General features: G+C 43.9%; 1 protein-coding gene across 3 annotated transcripts in view; it reads right to left on the minus strand.

Annotated features, from left to right (window-relative positions):
- CRACD (capping protein inhibiting regulator of actin dynamics) overlaps positions 1 to 21,066 on the minus strand; it is a 258,245-nt gene that overhangs the window by 25,217 nt on the left and 211,962 nt on the right. For all 3 annotated transcript variants that reach the window (XM_032782743.2, XM_032782760.2, XM_032782752.2), the window contains 3 exons: positions 18,666 to 18,830; positions 13,456 to 13,524; positions 2,391 to 2,573 (listed from right to left, as the gene is read on the minus strand). In XM_032782743.2, the coding sequence (XP_032638634.1) occupies positions 2,391 to 2,573; positions 13,456 to 13,524; positions 18,666 to 18,830 (417 nt within the window). The remainder of the gene's footprint in view (positions 1 to 2,390; positions 2,574 to 13,455; positions 13,525 to 18,665; positions 18,831 to 21,066) is intronic.

Here is a 21,066-nt window from a genome sequence, read left to right on the forward strand (position 1 = left end):
TTTTTACTATAATTGAGTACAGAGTCTACACACATGAACTCATGAGTTTACAGTATCACAACCCATGACATACTAGAATAACTGAACAACATATTGGTTTATCTGTTTCACCATTTTACAGGAGTGATATTCTGTAAAAGAAAGGACACATCCTGGCACCAACAACACGGTAATACTAAATAATAAATCACGGTTTACACTAATGTATGTAAACCAATGGTTCCCAAATTCTGACTAACCAAGCACCACCTTCAGGGAAGTCTAAAGGCCACAGCTGATAGTGTAAAATGGAGTAGGCAGCAGTCACCCTCACTATAAAACTGGGTCTGAAGTGCAGGACATACGGATACACACCACCAAAGCCAAAAGCTAAGGAGGCCACTGGGCTCATTGAGGAATATTGTATGCTGGGATCTGTAGTCACCACAGGTCACATGAGGGTGGCCACAATCACACAGGGCTTCACCTGGCCCACAGGCTCACTTTGGCCACCCATGATGTGAACATATTTTAGAATGTAACATTCATGTTTCCAGCACTGCCCCACATTGAACCATTTTGTAAGCTCCAGAGTTTTTTCTGTTAAGGCTCAGAAACATTAAGCATCTATTCAAAAGCATTGTCTGTGTCCATTCTCTCTGCAGGGCTGGCTGTTTCCACACAAAAAGCACACAGCCCTATAGAGAGCAGCTGTGTAGTGATGGCAAAGACAGAAGGAACAATGGCTACTCTCTGCCTGGCTCAGCTAAACCCCAATTAGTCAGGGCAGCCCAAGCTGATGGTTCCAATGCAGAAATCTGGGAGCTACCTAAAAATTATGGAAAATCTGGAGATCCCCAGCTTTTCTATGCTAGTGGAGAGGTGTGATGACTGCTGCTTAATGAAGATAGCCATTGTGATTAAATGGGATACCATGAGGTGTATTAGTTGTGCAAGAGATATTTTGTTTGTTTCAGGGTATGTCTACCCTGCAGCTGGGAGTGTACTTCCCAGCGTGGGTGGACAGATGTGCTAGCTCTGCTGAAGCTAGTGTACTAAAAACAACACTGTAGCCGGGAGGTAGCTTAGGCGGCATCTCAGACTAGCCACCCAACTACATACTCAGAGGTTCCAGGCAGGTTTGTACCAGGCATTAGCTGGGGCTACTCCTGGCTACTCTGCTATATTTTTGTGTGCTAGATCAAGCAGAGTTAGCATGTGTCTGTCTACCCAAGCTGAGAAGCAGGTTCCCAGCTACAGTGGAGATGTACCCTCAGTCTCCTGTTGAGTCCATGTTTGCTTCTCTATCAACAGCTTTTACTAAGCTGCAATACCTGGAAAAACTGTATGAAGTCCTTCACTCCTATCTCTTTCTGACTGTTCCTTGTACATCAGCTCCACACTGCCATGCCAGGAGTCTCACTGGTTCTAGGCAAGCAGCTGACTCACTCTGTGCCCAGTATAGGAGTGCTTCCTCCCAGCTCCATGGACCTTCCCTAGAACATAACAGGCTCACCAGCACCCTGCAGCTCCTCAGACAACACCATAACCATTTAAATGCCTTCTGTTTGTTGAGGGGGAAGGAGATGCTGGGCCAACACGTTTCTCACCAGAAGGAAGGGAGGATGAGGGAACAGAGAGAGCAAAGCAAAGGGGTGGCTGTGCTCTTTTCTCTGTCCTGCTGTCCTCCTGTGAATAAATGTCTCAGCCTGGCAGCTCCCTCTCCACTTATCTTCCTCCACCACCTCATCTGGATATTCCTGTTTACTCCAGGGAAGCTGCCCATTGGCCTCTTTCAGTTTCCTGGAGAGGAGGGAAGGCAGTGGGGGAGAGACGTAGGGGATCCTTCCATCATTCCTTTTCTATCATTGTTAAGATTGTGAAGTATTTGTTTTGGAAGCCCAATGGGCGGATTATGGCAGGGGCACACCAGGAGGGGAAGGGTACACAGGGCCCTCTCCCTGCTAGCATAGGGAGTGAGGAAGGGAAAAGAGAAAGGACCATGGCTCATCCTCCTTCCACACAGGTCAATGGAGCTGGCTGATTGTGGGGAAGAGAGCATGTTGCACTCTCACAGTGCCTCCTGGAACTCTACCTCTGCGTAGCTATCTGGGGCTGAGGATTTGCTGCACCCATCCAGGAAACACTACCCGCCCCTTGTCTTCACTAGGACTTTCCGTTCAGACAGCTATCTTGAGTTCTCTCAATATAAAAAATACATGCCTTGTTCTGCAGTGAAGACAAAGCCTATGTTTTGAAAGTGCTCAGGAGCACCCAGCCATGTCTGTACCTGCATCGTACCTACCATTAATCTCATTATTTTCAATTGTGACTGTTTTGTGAGTACTGACTACAGTTTCTAAAGCAGACCATCTCATCTCACCATTTGAACTCCCAGATCAGTTCAATACCTTTGTTAATCTTCTGTGTTTTCTTGACAGCCTCTGTTTTTTTGGCCTTATGGAGAGCTTGTGCTTAGCCGCGCTGTTGTCAAGACGAGCAACTGCCTGGGGGACTGCATCAAGATTGATTGATTCAATTGTGCCACCAGAGGAAATGTGTCTTTTTGACCGAGACGATTTGACTGGAGTAACCTGTTTTGTACCATATATACAAAGTAACCCTTATTAAAAGCATACAAAGAGATTTAAAACAAAAAACCATTTCTGTATGTATGCATGCATGCAAAAAGGTTGTTAGTAGAAAACATGCAAAACGAGGAAAGAATTTCCAGCAATACCCCCTGGACATTTTAAGTTTGCCAAAGGTAAAAAAAATACATGAATTCTTTAATTCCCACCTTGCTCTTTTGAGTGAGGCTACATCAAAAATGGCTGAAAGATAGGAAAGATAAACCAATCTAAGCATGACAACAGAGCCTACAATAGGGAGTGCTGCAGAGCTACCCCACCCCATGGGAAATGCTAGAAACCTTATGCCGGCAGGTACAATGCTTCCTGGAGTACAGTGGGACCACGGCCACTGCATCATGCTTGGTGTACTCCCTCATGTGTGGCCAGCTCTGCTGACTCATGCAGAAGCAGGGCAACAGGATGGCAACATTTTTGCCTCTCTGTCTCATTTGGGGAGGTTAGCAGTAGTGGAACTAGCTTGGAGCAATCCCTGCACAGCTGGGAGCACAGGGATTACTGTTCTACTTAGCTCTACCAGGAGACACAACGGGAAGAGACGTTCCTTGCAACCTCTCACCCACCCTCCTCCTGTGCAGGGCTGGGCACAAATGAGCTCTAAATGCATATGTAATATAGATCATGTCTCTACATGTCACAAAACACACAGGCTGTACCACACAGACAAGTTTATGTTACTGTAGGAACTGGGACTTTTGCATTCCCATCTTTTTTGAACTGTGCAATCGCAACACTGCATTAGTGTAGTTTATAGGCAAAAGTATGAATAATTCTTGGAGCCGGTGATCATAGTGTGACGCTTCCTGGGGGTACCAAGGGTTGTGAGGCACCCTTATCATAAGGAAGCCCTGTCTGTGCCTGACTGTGGGTCATTTCTCTGATCCATATATCTGACCCAAGGAATCCCTATAAAAACTCTATGCATTCCCTATGCCTGCTAACAGTTGGCACCAAGAAGTTCCTGGCTTACAGCTCACCCTTTATATTGATGCAGTACAGTTAGCCACTGGTTAATCTATAGGCATCAGCTGGAAACACTCTTGCCTGGACAGTGCATCTACCACTATATTTTCTTTGCCTGTAATATGTACAAGTTCCACATCATGTTCTTCGAGCACTATATTCCAATGTAGCAGTCTGGAGTTAATACCTTTCATCTGTGAAGCCATATTTACGAAGAATGGGCTGTTAGGACTCTGAAGTTTCTGTTACATTGGTATGGCCTCGTTGCCTTACCACCCACACAATTGCAAACAATTGTCGTTCTGTGACAGAGTAATTTTATTCGGCGGGTAGGAGGGGTCAGTTTTTTAACTTAAAAAACATCCTATTACTTTCTTGTTGACTTTGCCTGCCTGCATTAGGAGAGTTCACAAGCCAGTGTTAGATGCATCAGTACACAGGGGTCAAATATCTTGTCAAAGTCTGGACAGGCCAAAACCAGGTTTTTTGACAGAATTTTTTTTTGCTGTGTCAAAGCTTTCCTGATACGCTGCAGTCCAAATTGCCTTGTCTGGCTGTTTTTTGTTTTTTTTTTGCAGACACACTATTGCTGAAATCTTCCCCAAACCTGCAACAATAGTTCGCCAGGCCTATGAAAGACTTAACTTGTTTTTTGGCTTGGGGTACCAACCAGTTAACAATAGATCACACTTCCAATGGATCTGGGCAAATCCGGCCCTTTTCTATCCAGTGACCTGAATAAGGGATTTCAGCTGCCCTTATTTAACACTTTGACACCTTTACCGTGAGACGTGCATCTTTTGGATTTCTTCAGCACAATTCCTAAGTAGCTTTTATGATCTGACCAGGAACTGCTGAAGATGGCAATTAGAGAGACAAGGTGGGTAATATCTTTTACTAGATCAACTTCCATTAGTGAGAAACAAGCTTTTGAGCTTACACAGATCTCTTCACAGCTCGGAAGCTTCTCTCTCTCTCATCAACAGAAGTTGGTCCAATAAAAGATACTATATTACTCACTAATATTCTGGGACCAACATGGCTACAACACCACTCTGCATACAACAGATGAAGAGGGCAATATCATCTGTCGGCTAGAACAAAATCCGATGACTCAGCTGGCACTTGGTGTGTGGCTCCTGCATTGATTAAACAAAATGGTAACACTTTCAACTCAAAAAGTCCCAAATCAGTAATGAAGGCGGATTTTTGTCTGCACTTCAATGTCTAAGGCAATTTGTCAATACCCCTTTGTTAAACCCAGATGCTCGGAAACTTTGCCATGCCTAGTGTGTCTAGCATGTCATTGATTCTGGGTATTGCACCAGGAACCTTGACAGCACTAAACTTTCTGTAATCAGCACAAAACCTTATATTATATTATGATAATTGGGCCTAAAAATTTACCCTAAGAGTGAGCTTAATTGTAAAAAGGATATGAAAGTTCATGTGCTGTTATGATAACCTGTTACAACAAATGTTGATGGAAAATACGGCAAGTTGTTTTCAACAATGAATGTTAAACAGGTTCAAGAAAACTAGACAGAAAGATTTAAAATTCATCCAAACAAACAAAAAGAGATTCTGAGCTTCTTGGCTCTTCGTGAGGTTTTGCTGCACCATCCCCAGCACAGACTTTAACTCGGGGTGGGCAAACTTTTTGGCCTGAGGGCCAGATCTGGCTATGGAAATTGTATGGCTGGCCATGAATGCTCACGAAATTAACAATTCAGAGATATTCAAATAAACTATTTTAAAAAGATACATTTTAGTGGAAATGAACATAAAACCTTACTATTATAAATACACCATCATAACAATGTATTACAATAATTAAACCAAACTTACCCCCTTCCATGCCCTTTCTCTCTATCCTGGATTTTTCGGGCATCAGACTCCAGTCATTGGAACTGATCAAGATTCACCAGCCCCTGCTTTCAGAAATCTCCTCCCACGTAGGTCCAACACCCCACAACTGTGAAAACCACCACTGAGCACTCCCTGGCCAACTACTCTTTGTTTTATCTTCAACAATGGAAAATTAACACTACTAAAACACCTGAGTCACCTAAGCCAACAAGTAGCAGGCATGTGGGCTTGCACATTCCAAGCTGTGATGGCGCGTGAGGCGTGTTTGGGTTGTGCAGCTGGAATAACATGCATGCCCTCATGCCAGTCATGAACACTTGGGAGCGCCAGGCGGGAGCAGCGGGACAAGCCCCCGACCCCGCTACCCAACTGGAGCACTGGATGGGTGGAGCAGGGGAAGCCCCCGGCCCCGCTCCCCGGCTGGAGTGGGGCAATGGAGCTCGAGGGCCAGATTAAAAGATTTGACAGGCTGGATGCAACCCATAGTTTGCCCACGCCTGCTTTAAATCCTCCTCAATCATTTGCACTTATTCAGCCACCAGTTCCTCTCTGCTTCAGTGCCACCCTCCCAGGAGTCTCTAATGAGATCCAGGACCTTTGACCTTTCTCCCATACCGAGGTCAAATGGGGCAAACCATGTGGATTCTTGTGACACCGCCTGGTAAGCAAACAAAAAGACAGTGCAACATTACATCTCAGTCCCTTGCCCACTTGTTTACATATTTTCTCAGCATAGATTTCAGGGTCCCACTGAACCTCTCAAGTAACCCATCTGTCTCTGGATGATATGGGGCACATTTCAATTGCTCTACCCAACACATCCTCCACAACACACCCAACAGCTGGAACATAAAATTGCCCCCACCTCCCCCACCCCCAATCTGATGTCTATTGGAAAACCACCCTGCTGAATATAGAGAAAGGTGCCTTAGCAACTGTTTCGGCTTCCACATTAGACAAGGCAGTTGCCCCTGGTTACCTGGTGGCAAAATCCACCATTACTAATAGAAACCTTCTGCATCCTCTCTCCTCCCGCCTCCCTGGGTTGACTGGGTGATATCTGTGGCAATCCTGGAAAATCCTTCTTTGATTACTGTTAAAGGATGCACAGGAGCCTTGCAGTCCCCTACAGGCTTTTTCTGCTTTTGACATAAGTCACAAGTTTTTCCTTTACATCATCTTGAATATGAGGCCAAAAGAATTTTTTCTTTAAGCTTTCATAGCTCTGTTCCCAAGCGATCGGCAAAAGGGCATTCGTGGGCTAGTAGCATGAGCTTCACACAATTGTTTATAGGGCTCCCCAGGACTTTTGTTTTTTTTACCAAATGGGGCTTCTGTGTATATCTTCCCCTCCTCTACAAAAAGCCTCCCCCTGTTCATAGAATCATAGAATATCAGGGTTGGAAGGGACCTCAGGAGATCATCTAGTCCAACCCCCTGCTCAAAGCAGGACCAATCCCCAACTAAATCATCACAACCAAAGGTTTGTCAAGCCGGATCTTAAAAACCTCTAAGGAAAGAGATTGCACCACCTCCTGAGGTAACCCATTCCAGTGCTTCACCACCCTCTTAGTGAAAAAGTTTTTCCCTAATATCCAACCTAAACCTCCCCCACTGCAACTTGAGACCATTACTTCTTGTTCTGTCATCTGCTACCACTGAGAACAGTCTAGATCCATTCTCTTTGGAACCCCATTTCAGGTAGTTGAAAACAGCTATCAAATCCCCTCTCATTCTTCTCTTCTGCAGACTAAATAATTCCAGTTCCCTCAACCTCTCCTCATAAGTCATGTGCTCCAGCCCCCTAATCATTTTTGTTGCCCTCCGCTTGACTCTTTCCATCCTTCTTGTAGTGTGGGGCCCAAAACTGGACACAATACTCCAGATGAAGCCTCACCAATGCCAAATAGAGGGGAATGATCACATCCCTCAATCTGTTGGCAATGCTCCTACTTATTCAGCCAAATATGCCGTTAGCCTTCTTAGCAACAAGGGTACACTGTTGATTCATATCCAGCTTCTCGTCCACTGTAATCCCTAGGTCCTTTTCTGCAGAACTGCCGCCTAGCTATTCAGTCCCTAGTCCGTAGCAGTGCATGGGATTCTTCTGCCTTAAGTGCAGGACTCTGCACTTATTCTTGTTGTCTAGGTCCCTCTGTATCCTATCCCTACCCTCCAGCATATCTACCACTCCTCACAGTTTAGTGTCATCTACAGACTTGCTGAGGATGCAGACCACAGCATCCTCTAGATCATTAATGAAGATATTGAACAAAACCAGACCCAGGACCGACCCTTGGGCACTCCGCTTGATACCGGCTGCCAACTAGACGTGGAGCCATTGATCACTACCCGTTGAGCCCGACGATCTAGCCAGCTTTCTATCCACCTTATAGTCCATTCATCTAGCCCATGCTTCTTTAACTTGCTGGCAAGAATATTGTTGGAGACTGTATCAAAAGCTTTGCTAAAGTCAAGGAATAACATGTCCACTGCTTTTCCTTCATGCACAGAGCCAGTTATCTCATCATAGAAGGCAATTAGGTTAGTCAGGTATGACTTGCCCTTGGTGACTCCATGCTGACTGTTCTTGATCACTTTCCTCTCCTCTAAGTGCTTCAGAACTAATTCCTTGAGGACCTGCTCCATGATTTTTCCAGGGACTGTTCTTTTTATCTGGGGCACTACTGAGGATGGCCTCCCTTATGCTCTCTACAGAGGCCTCTACGCTCTGTTCTGCAACAAATTCTATTTAGCTTTTGCTTGCACTAAGGGCTGTCTCAGGTGAGGGAGGTGACTCCTTCCTTCCCTCCCCTGCAAACACATTGCTACATTCTCCTGATAAGGGTGCAGAGGGCTCCTCTCCCCTCTCAGCTGTCTCTTCCTTCTCAGACCCTACTCTGGCAACTCAGGATATTCCCTCTTGCTACAGGTCACAATGTTGACAGCTTTGTCATTATGCCATTTCCCACCAGCACATCAGCTGGAGGATAGATCTATCAATGGCTATTAGCCAAAATGGTCAGGGGTGCAATCCCATGCACTGGGTTTCCTTACACTTCTGATTGCCAGGATCTGGGGCTGGGGTACAGAAGATCAATTACTCAATAATTGCCCTGTTCTGTTCATTCCCTCTGAAACATCTGGCACTGGCCACTGTCAGAAGACAGGATACTAGGCTAGATGGACCATTGGTCTGATTCTGTATGGCCGTTCTTATGTAAATTCTTAAGAAATCCCACATTCAAAGTACCCCTTAAACCATTCCACTCTAATTAAATGCTGGCTAAAGGCATAGTGCCTTTAAATTGCCTGAACACAAGGAATTCTACCTCCTCCCTTGGGAGCATATCATCATCCTTAATCACATCTCTCCTGACTAGAGAAATCTGGTCACCAGTGTCTCTCCACCCCAGCACACTTTACTATTTACCTTGGCCTCCTTAACAAACTCTTTGTCTACCTCAAGGAGATCAAACCTGACAAAATTAACTGGAATCCCCTCTGTCACCACTGAAGTCTCCAACTCAAGAGTAGCTTCACTAACCTGGGAAGATCTGGCACTCTATTTGGACTCCCCATTACTGAGGTGCTGTTTCTTCATGGGTTCAAGAGACTACTCAAGTAGCACTTTCTTCAGCCGTGCCCTTGGGTTGAAGTCTGATAATTAGGGTTACCAGGAGATGACTAGTACTGGGGTGGTATGAGCTTAGTTCTCTCCCCACCCTCCTTTTCCCCAGGAATAAACCAGGGACCCCATTACACCAGGCTTTTGCCCTTCTCTTGAGGACATGCACTCTATGAATGGTCTCACTTGTAGGTATAAATCAGCAGCACCAGCTGCAGCTTCCACAGTTGCTGGGGACTTTTTTGTATTAACTTTTTTGAGATTTCTACACTTCAGGTGGTATGGCCGCTGGTGTAATTTGAAACCTTTTTAACACTGACCCCTTAAACAGACCATACAACATAACATCATTTACAGCCATATAACTGAACACTTGTAAAGCTTTACCAGTCAGTTTGGGGAGTAACACAGTCATTCTCCGGTCATCATGGATTTTATGTACCTTGCATATTCTTTTGAAGATGGTCAAATATTCTTCAATGCTATCAGTCTCCTAGTGACTTGGGCAGAGTTTGTCCCAGCTGGTGATCCTTGGTGCGGAGTACCATGGGGTAAGGATTCTGTCCTTGCATTTCCAGCTTTTTAAGCTCTGCTCTCTTTCCTTTTCTTGATCTTCATGCTTTTGGTGTTCCAGCTCCAGTATTCTCTGGTGGGCCTCCTCTTGTGCTGCTTTCTCTGCCTCCTGCTGTTGTTCATATGCCTCCTATTTTTGCTTCTCTGTTACCACCTCCCTTTCCTGGGTTCTCTCTTTTATTTCCAGTTTTCTGATCTCTATCTTGACCAGCACTAACTGCATTGGTGTTTCAGTGGAAATTGTGCCAGATTGGTTCCTTACACCTGCCCCTCCTTTGGGCTCAGGCACTTTTAATAGATTAATAATAAGTTCCTCCTGATACTTGTTATCTTCCAGGAACAAAGCTTTCATCCTTCCATATGTGATCTGTAGCATTTAAGACAAATTCTGCACAGTTTGCCAGCTGACGCTTGGTATGTTTAGCATATGTCTCTGATTTATTCATCCCATCCTTCCTTTGTTCTATTTCTCTTACCCAAAATATACAAACAGAAAGTAAGAAATCATAATCTTTTACTTTAACTGTTTCCAATTTTCTGACTTTTGAGTTTTTTAGTATCTATTTTATCGGTATATAAGTGTTTGGAGTGTGATCCTTGGCTAACCAGCAAATGGGGTGTAGATCTTGTCAATTGTGCAACAGTGACACTTCCCAGGGCGTACCCAGGGTTGAGAGGCAGCTCGCTACCATGTGCCCTTAGCGTGAGAAAGTCCTGTCTGTGCTTGCCAAGGGTCAGCTCCCAACTCCATCAGCCACAGACAACGCAAGCACCCCCACTGTCTCTCTAGAGGTTAGTGATAGGCACACCCCAATCCCTGCATGTCCCCCTGGATCATCCAACTCCTGTTCCACCCTGGACACTTACAGTATTCACAGATTTGCTGCTCTCAGAGAAGCAGTGGAGCCCAGATTACTAGCTGCACCTTAGATCATCACTCCACTTAACTGAGGTGATCGTTGCCAGGAGTGAAACCTGAGGAGAGACATGGGAAAAGAAGCTAATGGTTCGAGGGAAGGCTTAGTGAGTACTGAGAGAATAAGGTTCAAGCTCCAAGGGCTGAGCTCAGAGACTTGCTTGATTTGGGCATGCTCCCTGCTCTGCCACCAACAAGACCCTGCTGAGAAATCTGTGGGTGTGGACTTCCTCACTGATGAGTTGAGCATTGTGGCAGGAGACGCACTACTTGCTGAGCCTGGCTGATGTACAGGGTGGGTACCCTGGCCTGGGTCCGACAGTGGCCTTAAAGTCTTTTCCATTAGGTGCTTCCTAAGGCGAAGTTCCCGTCCTTCCCAGGTGCAACTGAGGAATGAACGACAGATAGTGCGCCCTGCTTCGCTGTGGGATTCCTTGAGGCAGTAGAGACAGCACTGGTGCTCATTGCTGATCGAGAAGTAGCAGGGGCAGGAAGCACAGATTTTGAAACCCCAAGTCCTGGGAATAGTCCAATACGCAAAGCAGGGTAATGGAGGGAGAGGGCCTCCCCAAGTCAGGTAGACTAACTATAAAACACTAAAAACTATCAGATAAAACTTTAAACTCTAAAAACTTATAAAAACTCTTTACAGATATCTTTATATATGTTCACAGATAAAAGAATAAAACCAAAGCTTTGGACACTGGACCAAGACCATGCAGTGGTGAGAAGGAACTGGGGAATGGTTGGTCCACCCCACCCTTTATGGCCTCGGTCAGAAGCATGAGGTGAGATAGGATGCATGTGTGGACCAATGGACACTGCTTTCAAAACTCTGCAGCTCTGGGTTCATGGAGCATATGTCTACCCACAGTGGAATACATATAGGGACAAGCACTCTAAGAAGTTATGTATCCACACTAGAAATTCTTCTTTAATATTATCCATACATAACATTTCAGAATGATTATGATGATCACTGGGCTACTGACTCTTGATAGAGACCTTAGATACCACCCATTGGTTAACTTGATATGGACACATCTGACCCTGGAATCCCATGCATTCATAGATTACTAAGGTTGGAAGGGACCTCAGGAGATCATCTAGTCCAACTTCCTGCTCAAAGCAGGACCAATCCTCAAATGGCCCCCCTCAAGGATTGAACTCACAACCCTGGGTTTAGCAGGCCAATGCTCAAACCACTGAGCTATCCCTCCCTCCATTCCCTATCCCCTCCATCAGTTGGCACCAAGAGATTCCTGCTTATAGTTTAAGCAGTAAAAAAAAGTTTATCTTCAGATGTATTAATTTGTTAATAACTTTAAGAAAGAACTTGGTATTTTGTTTTAAAGAAACACTCAATGACTAAGGAAATAATTTTCACTCATACTAATTGGATACCCCAACTGGGGCATAAGTAACATTACAAATTTTTATAAACTCCTATTAATCAGCTGTGAAGACAGATTAGCAGCTAAAGTTTCAGCAGGGTCACATCTTTTAGTGTTGCCAACTCTCATGATTTTATCATGACTTTAACAATATTTTGATGTTTTTCTTTAAGCCCAACCTGGAGGCAAGTACTGATGAGAGACTCTCAGCTTTTATTCAGAAAAAAATTAAGTTTCTTGATTTCATGGTTGTGGAGAAAAGCTTGAAAATATTATGTGAGGGCACACTAAAAGCTCAGAAAGCAGTAGAGAAATAACAAGAACCCAACATTTATTATTTTTTAAAATCTCAGGTTTGCTTACATATGGAGTGTTGTATTTCAGGTATTTTAGTTATGTTCAGCCTTTAGGCCTGAATCAGTTGGGTTGAACTTACTATTACATGAGTTTCCAAAGCTATATTTAATTGGTATGAGGCAACACTAAGGCATACATTCCTCAAAACAGGTGTTGAGTTCTAAGCATAAAGTGACAAGTAAAATTTCTCATTGTATATGAAAATCTCCTGCTGAAATCAGAGAATCAAATCAGAGCCCATCGGATTGCAAATATTTGGGCCCAGATACTGCAAATACTTATGCATGAGTGTAACTTCACTCATGTAGGCAGCTGCCATTAAACACAACAGGATTATTTTCATGAATAAGGTTGTACATATGAGTAAGTGTTTGCAGGACTGAGACTATTTCCAGCCATACTGAAAACACCCTGCAAAAAGAAAAAAAAACCTTACAATGCTTGGCTATAGCACTGGTAGATTAATCTTACTGTATCTACTATAGGTCTTGCAACAGCAAATGCTGTTATACTGGGAAAATTACAAGTGAGTACACAAGAAACTAACCTTTACGAGGTGACAAAAATCAAAAGTCTCTCCACCTGGTCCATTTAGCTACCACTGTTAGATTGCAGTTGGTGTGAACTCAGAAAAGGAGGGGAAGTCTTCTACAGAGGAAAAATTAGTATCTTTTTTTAAGACAGCTCTGAAATCCACAAAGGTTAAACGCTGGTTTATCAGAGAACCAGTTGTTTAAAGATCTTGAAATATTTTGCATAGCCTTATTAAATTATATGTAGGCATAATAAAGTAGTATAAGTACTTATGAAAATGATGGCTCTGCAATAAATTGAATGTTTGAAGAACAGATGAGATGGAGCTATGTTCAGTTTTCTGTCATCTATTACTATGGAAACAGACTTCCCAGCTTCAGTCACTACTCATTTACCAGTGTCTCCTCAAATGCAGTACACGAGAATTGTACAGTGTTACTACAGTTCTGGATGAATTTTGGACAATAAAACTGAATACTGCAATAAAATAATTGGTGGTTTTCTAAAAAAATTAATTAAAACAAAGGAGGAAAATAATTAAAACAGAAAAGGATTTGATACAAATTAAATTAATTATTCATATTTTGTTACCTTTTTCTCTACTTCATGTCCTGTCCCAGGCACACTCATAGGGTTTAATGAGTCCGGAGTGTCACTTAACTAGAAAATGAGATTAGCACAGCTAGATATTAGAATGTAAAGGATTTAATAAACATAATTAAAAGATCTAGTGCAATCGCAAAGCGTAAGTGAAAAGGCCTATTAGGACTTTTTCTCCATCCCCACTAGCACTACAGGTCTGACGGATGCACAGTTCTGCTTCCTGGTGTAACATGGTTTTCTCTTCTACACTTTTATAATCTTATAGCTCTCTATAAAGAAGAGTCTGTAGATATCAGACTAGTAAGACCCAACAGGCTACACAGGCTAAATGATAAGAGTTCACACTTATTCTTAAACCTAATTATCTAAGTGCTAAACTCCAAAGTAAAATGCGACCTACCATGATTTCTAGCAGTTCTGAATACATTTTGTCATATTTAGAATCAGTGTTTTAACTTGATTGAAGCATGGACCAGAATAAAACAGAATTATTTATCCTCTCTTAGGCAGAAATTATTTACACAGAGGAGTGGAAATACTGCATTTCACCCAGTGCTTCCTGTGAACGCCTTTCCTCTGGTGCCAAATGGGATCCACAGAAAGGCAGGCCCCTTTGACCTCTTAATTCCATCAGTAAGGGTTCATTAGGGCTGCAAGAATGGTGCTGTCCAGAGCTCTCCTAAATGCTATCTGCCATTAGAACCCATATTATGGAAGTGGATTCTAAGCCATGGAGGAGGAACGGCATTAATTCCTGAAGACTCCAGGAACTTCATTATTAATTACTTGTACTAGCATAGCACCTAGAGGCCCTAACCAAGAGTGTGCTGTGTGCTGTACACACATGCGGTAAAAGAAAGTCCCTGTCTCAAAGAGTTTACCATCTAACTAGACAAGGCACCCAAAGAGTAAGAGGAAACCGAGGCAAAATACTTTTCCCAAGGTCGATAGCTAAGGCAGGAACAGAACCCAGGTCTACTGTATTTTTGTCCAATGCCTTATTCACAGACCAACTTGCTTTGCGTTGGTGGGGAAAATTATTCAGTGAAACTTGACCTTCATCCCCTTCCCAATCCCCCTCCTTGTGCCCTCCAATTCCATGGAGCTGGAGTGGTCCTCAGTAGGGCCAAGAGGGAATCAATGGACACCAGGCCATGGAGGCAACACTCCACTATGCTCTGTCCCCCAAAAGCAATCCCTGGGTGCAAGGTGTTCTCTGCACGGGAAAGTACTGAGGCCCTAAATTTGGTATTACTGTATCATTTATGGGCATTAACTTAACAGTCTTTCTTTTTATAATTGTTCTTATGTTTATGCATTATAGAGCACATTTAAGTGATTCCTTTTAGCTAGGAGCTTGTGAAGCTTTCTGTGATACGAATTATAGCCTATTTGCATCTTTGATATAAAATGACTGGCTTGATTTTTAATCCCATGTTTTTCAGTTCTGACATACTGTATTTTATGTATTCTTTGTGATTCTCCTTTTATGACTCATTAGCAGATATTAGTATATATGCTTGAAATTAGCATTTCAAACATATGCCAAATCCAATTGAGAACTGAAGCCATTAATCCAATTTACCTATACAATAATAATGAAAAACTACATGGAATATAAGAAATACAGCACCAACACTTAGCACTTCTAATCTGTAGCTCTCCAAGTGATGCACAAAGATGCATATGCCTTCTTATTCCCTGTGTACAAATAGAAGCACAAAGAGGATACAAAGGCTTGAACTACACTAGAAAATTAGGTCGGCATAACTACACCACTCCAGGTGTGAAAAATCCAAAAGATTTTTATATCAAGTGCTAAAGCTTCAAGTGAGTAGACAGACATATCAAATAGTGCAAAACAAACAAACAAAACAAAACAAAAAAAACAGATACAAAGATGTGAGTTCTTTGGAAATCCTTTCCCAGGCAGAGTTTGCTTTATATGATTCAGTATCTGTATTGAAGGTAAACAGGGAGTCCAGAATGAAGGAGAAAAGGAAAATCAACAAATGTTGAGGAATTTGGTGGAGCCTGGCTATGGGCATGTGCACATTTGGGGAGTGTAGTATGTCTTCTCCTCCAAATGGCTCTGTGAGGGGCACGGCAACAGCTGAAAGCTGGTGAAATGTGGTATGAAGCCAACCAGTGGTAGAGTATGAGTACTCACTGCAGCTCTGGCATGCTCTACCTGAGATGTCTTGGGAAGAATTCTGGCTGAGCCAACCCAAATTCCTCCTCAGGTTGCAACATAGTTCCTCTGAACCTCCCTCCAGCAAGGGCTGTGACTTAAAAACATGATCTGGCCCTCAGGCTTTAGTCAAACATCCTACTGCAAGGGTAGCGATGCAGGATGGGAGGTGGAGAGCCAAATCTCCTTGCAGGGAACTGATGGGTCAGATAGGAAAATACTGAAAGACACACAAACCCTGCCTCCTGTGCAGCCCTGGGGGGTACAAATACAGTGGAAAAAATACATTTCTGCTGCATAGGAGAGCCAAGAATCTGAGATCTCAATTAAGGGGAATCCAGAATGCACTTCAGAGTGCAGAGCTTAACTTCACAATAGTGTGGGGGGGTTGGAGGAGGGCTTTGTGGACAGATTGGCCCTCTACATCCCACTGTCAATTAGTGGGAAGAGATTCCATGTTCCTCAGCCACCCACTGCACACAAAGCTCCTTTGCTAGGGCATTGTGTAAGGGATCCAAATGTCACTCAGTGTGCTCAATGTTGACAGAGAAAGGTGCTAGTTCATTTGGAAGTGCTACTATTTGTTGAGGTTTTGTGTAGTGAAGGAGGGCTGCGGTATTTGCCATTTTCTCCATTAATAGCATCATAATTTTTTTTTAAACAGATAGATACAGTACTTTCCAAATACACAGGAAAATTATGTCCCTGCTCTCAGGAATTTACAGTTTTAAATATACAGAAAAAACACAACTGATAAATGCTCAGGTGGGAACAGGTACTTTCCTTCTGCCAGAGGGTATGTTTACACAGCAGCTGGAAGCCTGCTTCCCAGTGTAGATGTTGTCTGCTTGAACTAGTATGCTAAGAATAGCGGCATGGCTGCAGAAACACAGGTGGTAGCTCGGGCTACCTATCCGAGTACATACCTGGGGCTCAGCCCAAGCTACTGCCTGTGTGGCTGCAGCCACACTGCTATTTTCAGTGTGTTAGCTCAGCAGAACCAGGCCTGGTCTACACTAGAAAATTAGATCAGCATAGCTATGTTGCTCTGGGGTGTGAAAAATCCATACCCCCAAGCACTGTCATTAAGCTGCCCCATATCCCTGTATAGACAGTGCTAGGTTGATGGAAGAATTATGCCGTGGACCTAGCTACTGCTCCTCAGGGAGGTGGTAATGTATAACAGTGGTCTCCAATCTTTTTACGCACAAGATCACTTTTTGAATTTAAGTGCAACCCAGGATCTACTCCACCCCTTCCCCAAGGCTTGGCTCCACTCACTCCATCCCACCTCCCTCCATTGCTCGCTCTCCCCACCCTCACTCACTTTCACCGGGCTGGGGCAGAGGGTTGGGGTGCAGAAGGGGGTGCGGCTGAGGGGTTCAGAGTGTGGGAGGGGGTTCCGGGCTGAGCCTGGGGCAAGGGGTTGGGGTGCAGGAGGGGATGAGGGGTGCAACCTCTGGGAGGAAGTTTGGGTGAAGGTGGTGGCTCCACAGTGGGCAGAGTGTTAGGGTGCAGGAGGGGATGCTCAGGGCTGGGTCAGGGGGTTGGAGTGCAGGAGAGGGTATGGGATGCTGGCTCCAGGAGGGGGCTCAGGGCTGGGGCAGGAGGTTTGGGTGCAGGAGGAGGTTTGGGGTGCAGGCTCTGGGAGGGGACTGGGGTGTGGGAGGGTGTTCAGGGTGCTGTCTCCAGGAGGGGGTTTGGGTGCGGGCTCCTGCCAGGCAGTGCTTACCTCAGGTGACTCCCAGTTCCCTGCCTGCCCTGGGCCTACACCACTCTTGGAAGTGGCCAGTACATCTCTGTGGCCCTGGGAGTGGGCCCACGGCTCCATCCACTGCCCCTCCCTGCAGGCATCGTCCACGCAGCTCCCTGTTCCTGGCCAATGGGAGCTGAGGGGGTGGTGCCTGCAATCAAGAGCAGCACATGCAGACACGCCCCTCAGGGATCGCAGGGACGTGCTGATCACTTCCAGGAGCAGTGCAGGGCCAGGGCAGGCAGGAAGTCTGCCTTAGCCCCACAGCGCTGCCAGACTTTTAGTGGCCGGAGATTGTGATCGACTGTCAGAGGCTCCAGGATCGACCAGTCGATCACTATCTACCAGTTGGTGACCACTGGCCTATACCGATGGGAGAACCCCTCCTGTCAACATAGGTAGAGTCTATGCTGAAGCACTACAGCGGCAAAGCTGCAATGATGCAGCTATGCCACAGTAGTATTTTAAAGGTAGATAAGCCCCTAGTGTGCATCAGTCTACCTGTGCTGGAAGCACATGCCTAGCTGCTGTGTCATGCACCCGTAGACTACCCAATATGTCCGGTATGTCAGAGGCTTGGGGGGTACAGTGGTTTGAGCATTGGACAGTCAGTATGCCTGCGTTCTAGTCTCAGTGTGCCAAAGGCAAACTGGTTTAGGCTCCAATCCCTCTCACATAGGATTTTCCCTGTGGGCTGCTATGCATCACCTGTGCACAACTTCCCACTCTGGGAAATCCAGTATTCTCTGTCTCTCACGAGCCTTTTCTTGACCTTTAGAGAGATGCTATGTTTGCCACCTGCTCTGTGGGAAGTCAGCCTTTAGAATAGTTAATATGGGAGGCCTCCCTCCCTCCCAGGACACCAAGTACATCACCCCCAGTGCATATACTTGTCATTAGTCTAGGGCGCAGAATTTGAAAGATCCTACTAAATCTGCGTGTCCACACATAAAAAGCCTGCTGCTCTGGCTTACTGGACACTGCATCTATGCCCCAGTGAGTTCTGTGCTTTCAATAACAGTGTGATGCAAAAAGCGACAAAGAGTCCTGTGGCACCTTATAGACTAACAGACGTACTGGAGCATAAGCTTTCGTCTGATGAAGTGGATATTCACCCACGAAAGCTTATGCTCCAGTACGTCTGTTAGTCTATAAGGTGCCACAGGACTCTTAGTCTGGATCTGTAAAAAGTGACAAACACGGCTACCTCTTTGAGTGTGATGTAGTGAATGTGTGTCCATTTAAAATGCTTACGTTATTATCACTGTCCGAGAGCACTGTGTCCTGTTGAGTCTCAATCTCCATTGGGCTACTGAGTAAGAAGTCCTCTTCTAAACTAGTATTTGCCTCCTCCATTGTCCTCTCAGAAATTGTCATTTGTGGTGGTTGTCCAAATTTAATAGTCTTGGACAACTGTTGCTGAAAAACAAGAAAAATATATTTATGTCACAAATGAAATAAGTCAACTCTACTGAACATTCTCTCACCCCCTATGGAATCTGCATAGTCTGCAAACAATTTGAAATACACAGGCTGATTACTAGGGCTAAAAAGCAAACTAACTCCAGATTCAATAGCTACCGCAACAAGGCAGAGAAAAGGAAGCATAATTATCAGCAGTAACTCTTGTCATCCTCAATCAAGAGTTAACAAAGATTCTTGCTGTTTTATTACGACTTTCATGTTTTCTGGAGTCATGTGGACACATCAAAATCAAGCTTTCATTAAAAAAAAAACAAAAACAAAAAGGTATATTTCTAGGCTTTATGGTTGCAAGAAAATTTTGCATTCATGACCCAAGTACATCCTCAAAGGTCACAACCCAGAAGGCCATAAAAAGAACCCCATATTTATTATATTTTAAAAAAATCTCACAATTATGGGAACCAGACATAATTTTTAAATGTTTGAGGATTGGCAATACTGCACATTAAAGGAACCTGATTTTCAGAGAATGCAGGGCATCTAGCTTCTTAAAAATCAGGCCCCTTTAAGGTATCTCAGGTTGAGCTCCCAAAAATTCAGTTACCAAAGTCATTAGTAACTTCTGCAAATCTTGACCAGATATACTCCCACTGCAGATCCCCTTCTGCCATGCCACAAGGCTATTGGTGTACAAGAGAGCACAGAAACCCCACAGTGACGCTCTGCAGAGGGTAATGTCATTAAGGAGAACTATAACACAATACTGTTAGGTCAACAGAAAATATAAGTTTTGTAGCTTTTCCATCATTCAACTTTTCCTTTTCCGTTTCCCCTTTTTCTTTTCATTTAATCCTGTTTCTTGTCCAGAGATGATTTAAAATCTTCTCTCTGAAATACTACAAATAAAAACAATGACGAGTCCGGTGGCACCTTAGAGAATAACAGATTTATTTAGGCATAAGCTTTCGCTGGTAAAAAAACCACTTCTTCAGATGCGTGGAATGAAAATTACAGATGCAGGAAGATTGAAGTGTTCTCCTACTGGCTTTTGTATGTTACCATTCCTGATGTCCGATTTGTGTCCATTTATTCTTTTATAGGGAAAAAAAAAGAATAAATGGACACAAATCAGACATCAGGAATGGTAACATACAAAAGCCAGTAGGAGAACACTTCAATCTCCCTGGACATTCTATAACAGTTTTAAAAGTAGCCATACTTGAAGAAAAAAAGCTTCAGAAACAGACTTCAAAGAGAAACAGCAGAACTAAAATTCATTTGCAAATTTAACACCATTAATTTGGGCTTGAACAGGGACTGGGAGTTGCTGTCTCATTACAAAAGCAGCTTTGCCTCTCCTGGAATTGACACCTCATCTGTTATTGGGAGTGGACTACATCCACCCTGATTGAACAGGCCCTGTCAACACTGGCTCTCCACTTATGAGGTAACTCCCTTCTCTTCATGTGTCATTATATAATGCCTGCATCTGTAACTTTCACTCCATGCATCTGAAAAAGTTGTTTTTTTTACCTACGAAAGCTTATGCCCAAATAAATCTGTTAGTCTTTAAGGTGCCACTGGACTCTTTGTTGTTTTTCTGGATACAGACTAACACGGCTACCTCCTGATACTATAAATAAAGTAATCTTGAATTGCACCAAGGATAAAGTTAACAAAACAAGGAGCATTTTATGGATGTCCAGAGACTGAGCCTGTGCCTGGTCCTTTTCGGCAGTAATGACTTCGGCTTACACAGAGATCACAGAATAAGATCCTCTTTTAATGTACAGAAATTAATTTCTGTTATGTATGCCTAAAATAATCAAATGTATGAAAGAAAACATATTTTTCGCATGAGATTTAGAAGAAGTAATGAATAGGAAAGAGGACACTTTAATATTTGATTTTCTTTCTGAATATTTACAGGAACCACACCCAGTGAAAAGAAATAAGACTATGTGGTAATTTTCTTACTCTCTCTCAAGGACAGGAAATTCTCCAAAGAGGATCTCCCTATCACTGTGAAAATCTCTACAAAAGAATGGTTATAGCAGGGATTCAAGCGTGTAACTTCCCTTCATGTGAATGTCAATTACAAGCAGGCCAGCTCCAGGCAGCAGCTCGTGCTTGTGGTGGCAGATTCTAAGGGGAGGCATTCTGTCCAATCCTAGGGCGGTACGGCCGCCCCAATTTTTTTTTTGTTTGCCACTCTGGCTGCCCTGTAGGG

This window comes from Chelonoidis abingdonii, chromosome 5 (genome assembly GCF_003597395.2).
Source record: "Chelonoidis abingdonii isolate Lonesome George chromosome 5, CheloAbing_2.0, whole genome shotgun sequence".
Taxonomy (NCBI): Eukaryota; Metazoa; Chordata; order Testudines; family Testudinidae; genus Chelonoidis; species Chelonoidis abingdonii.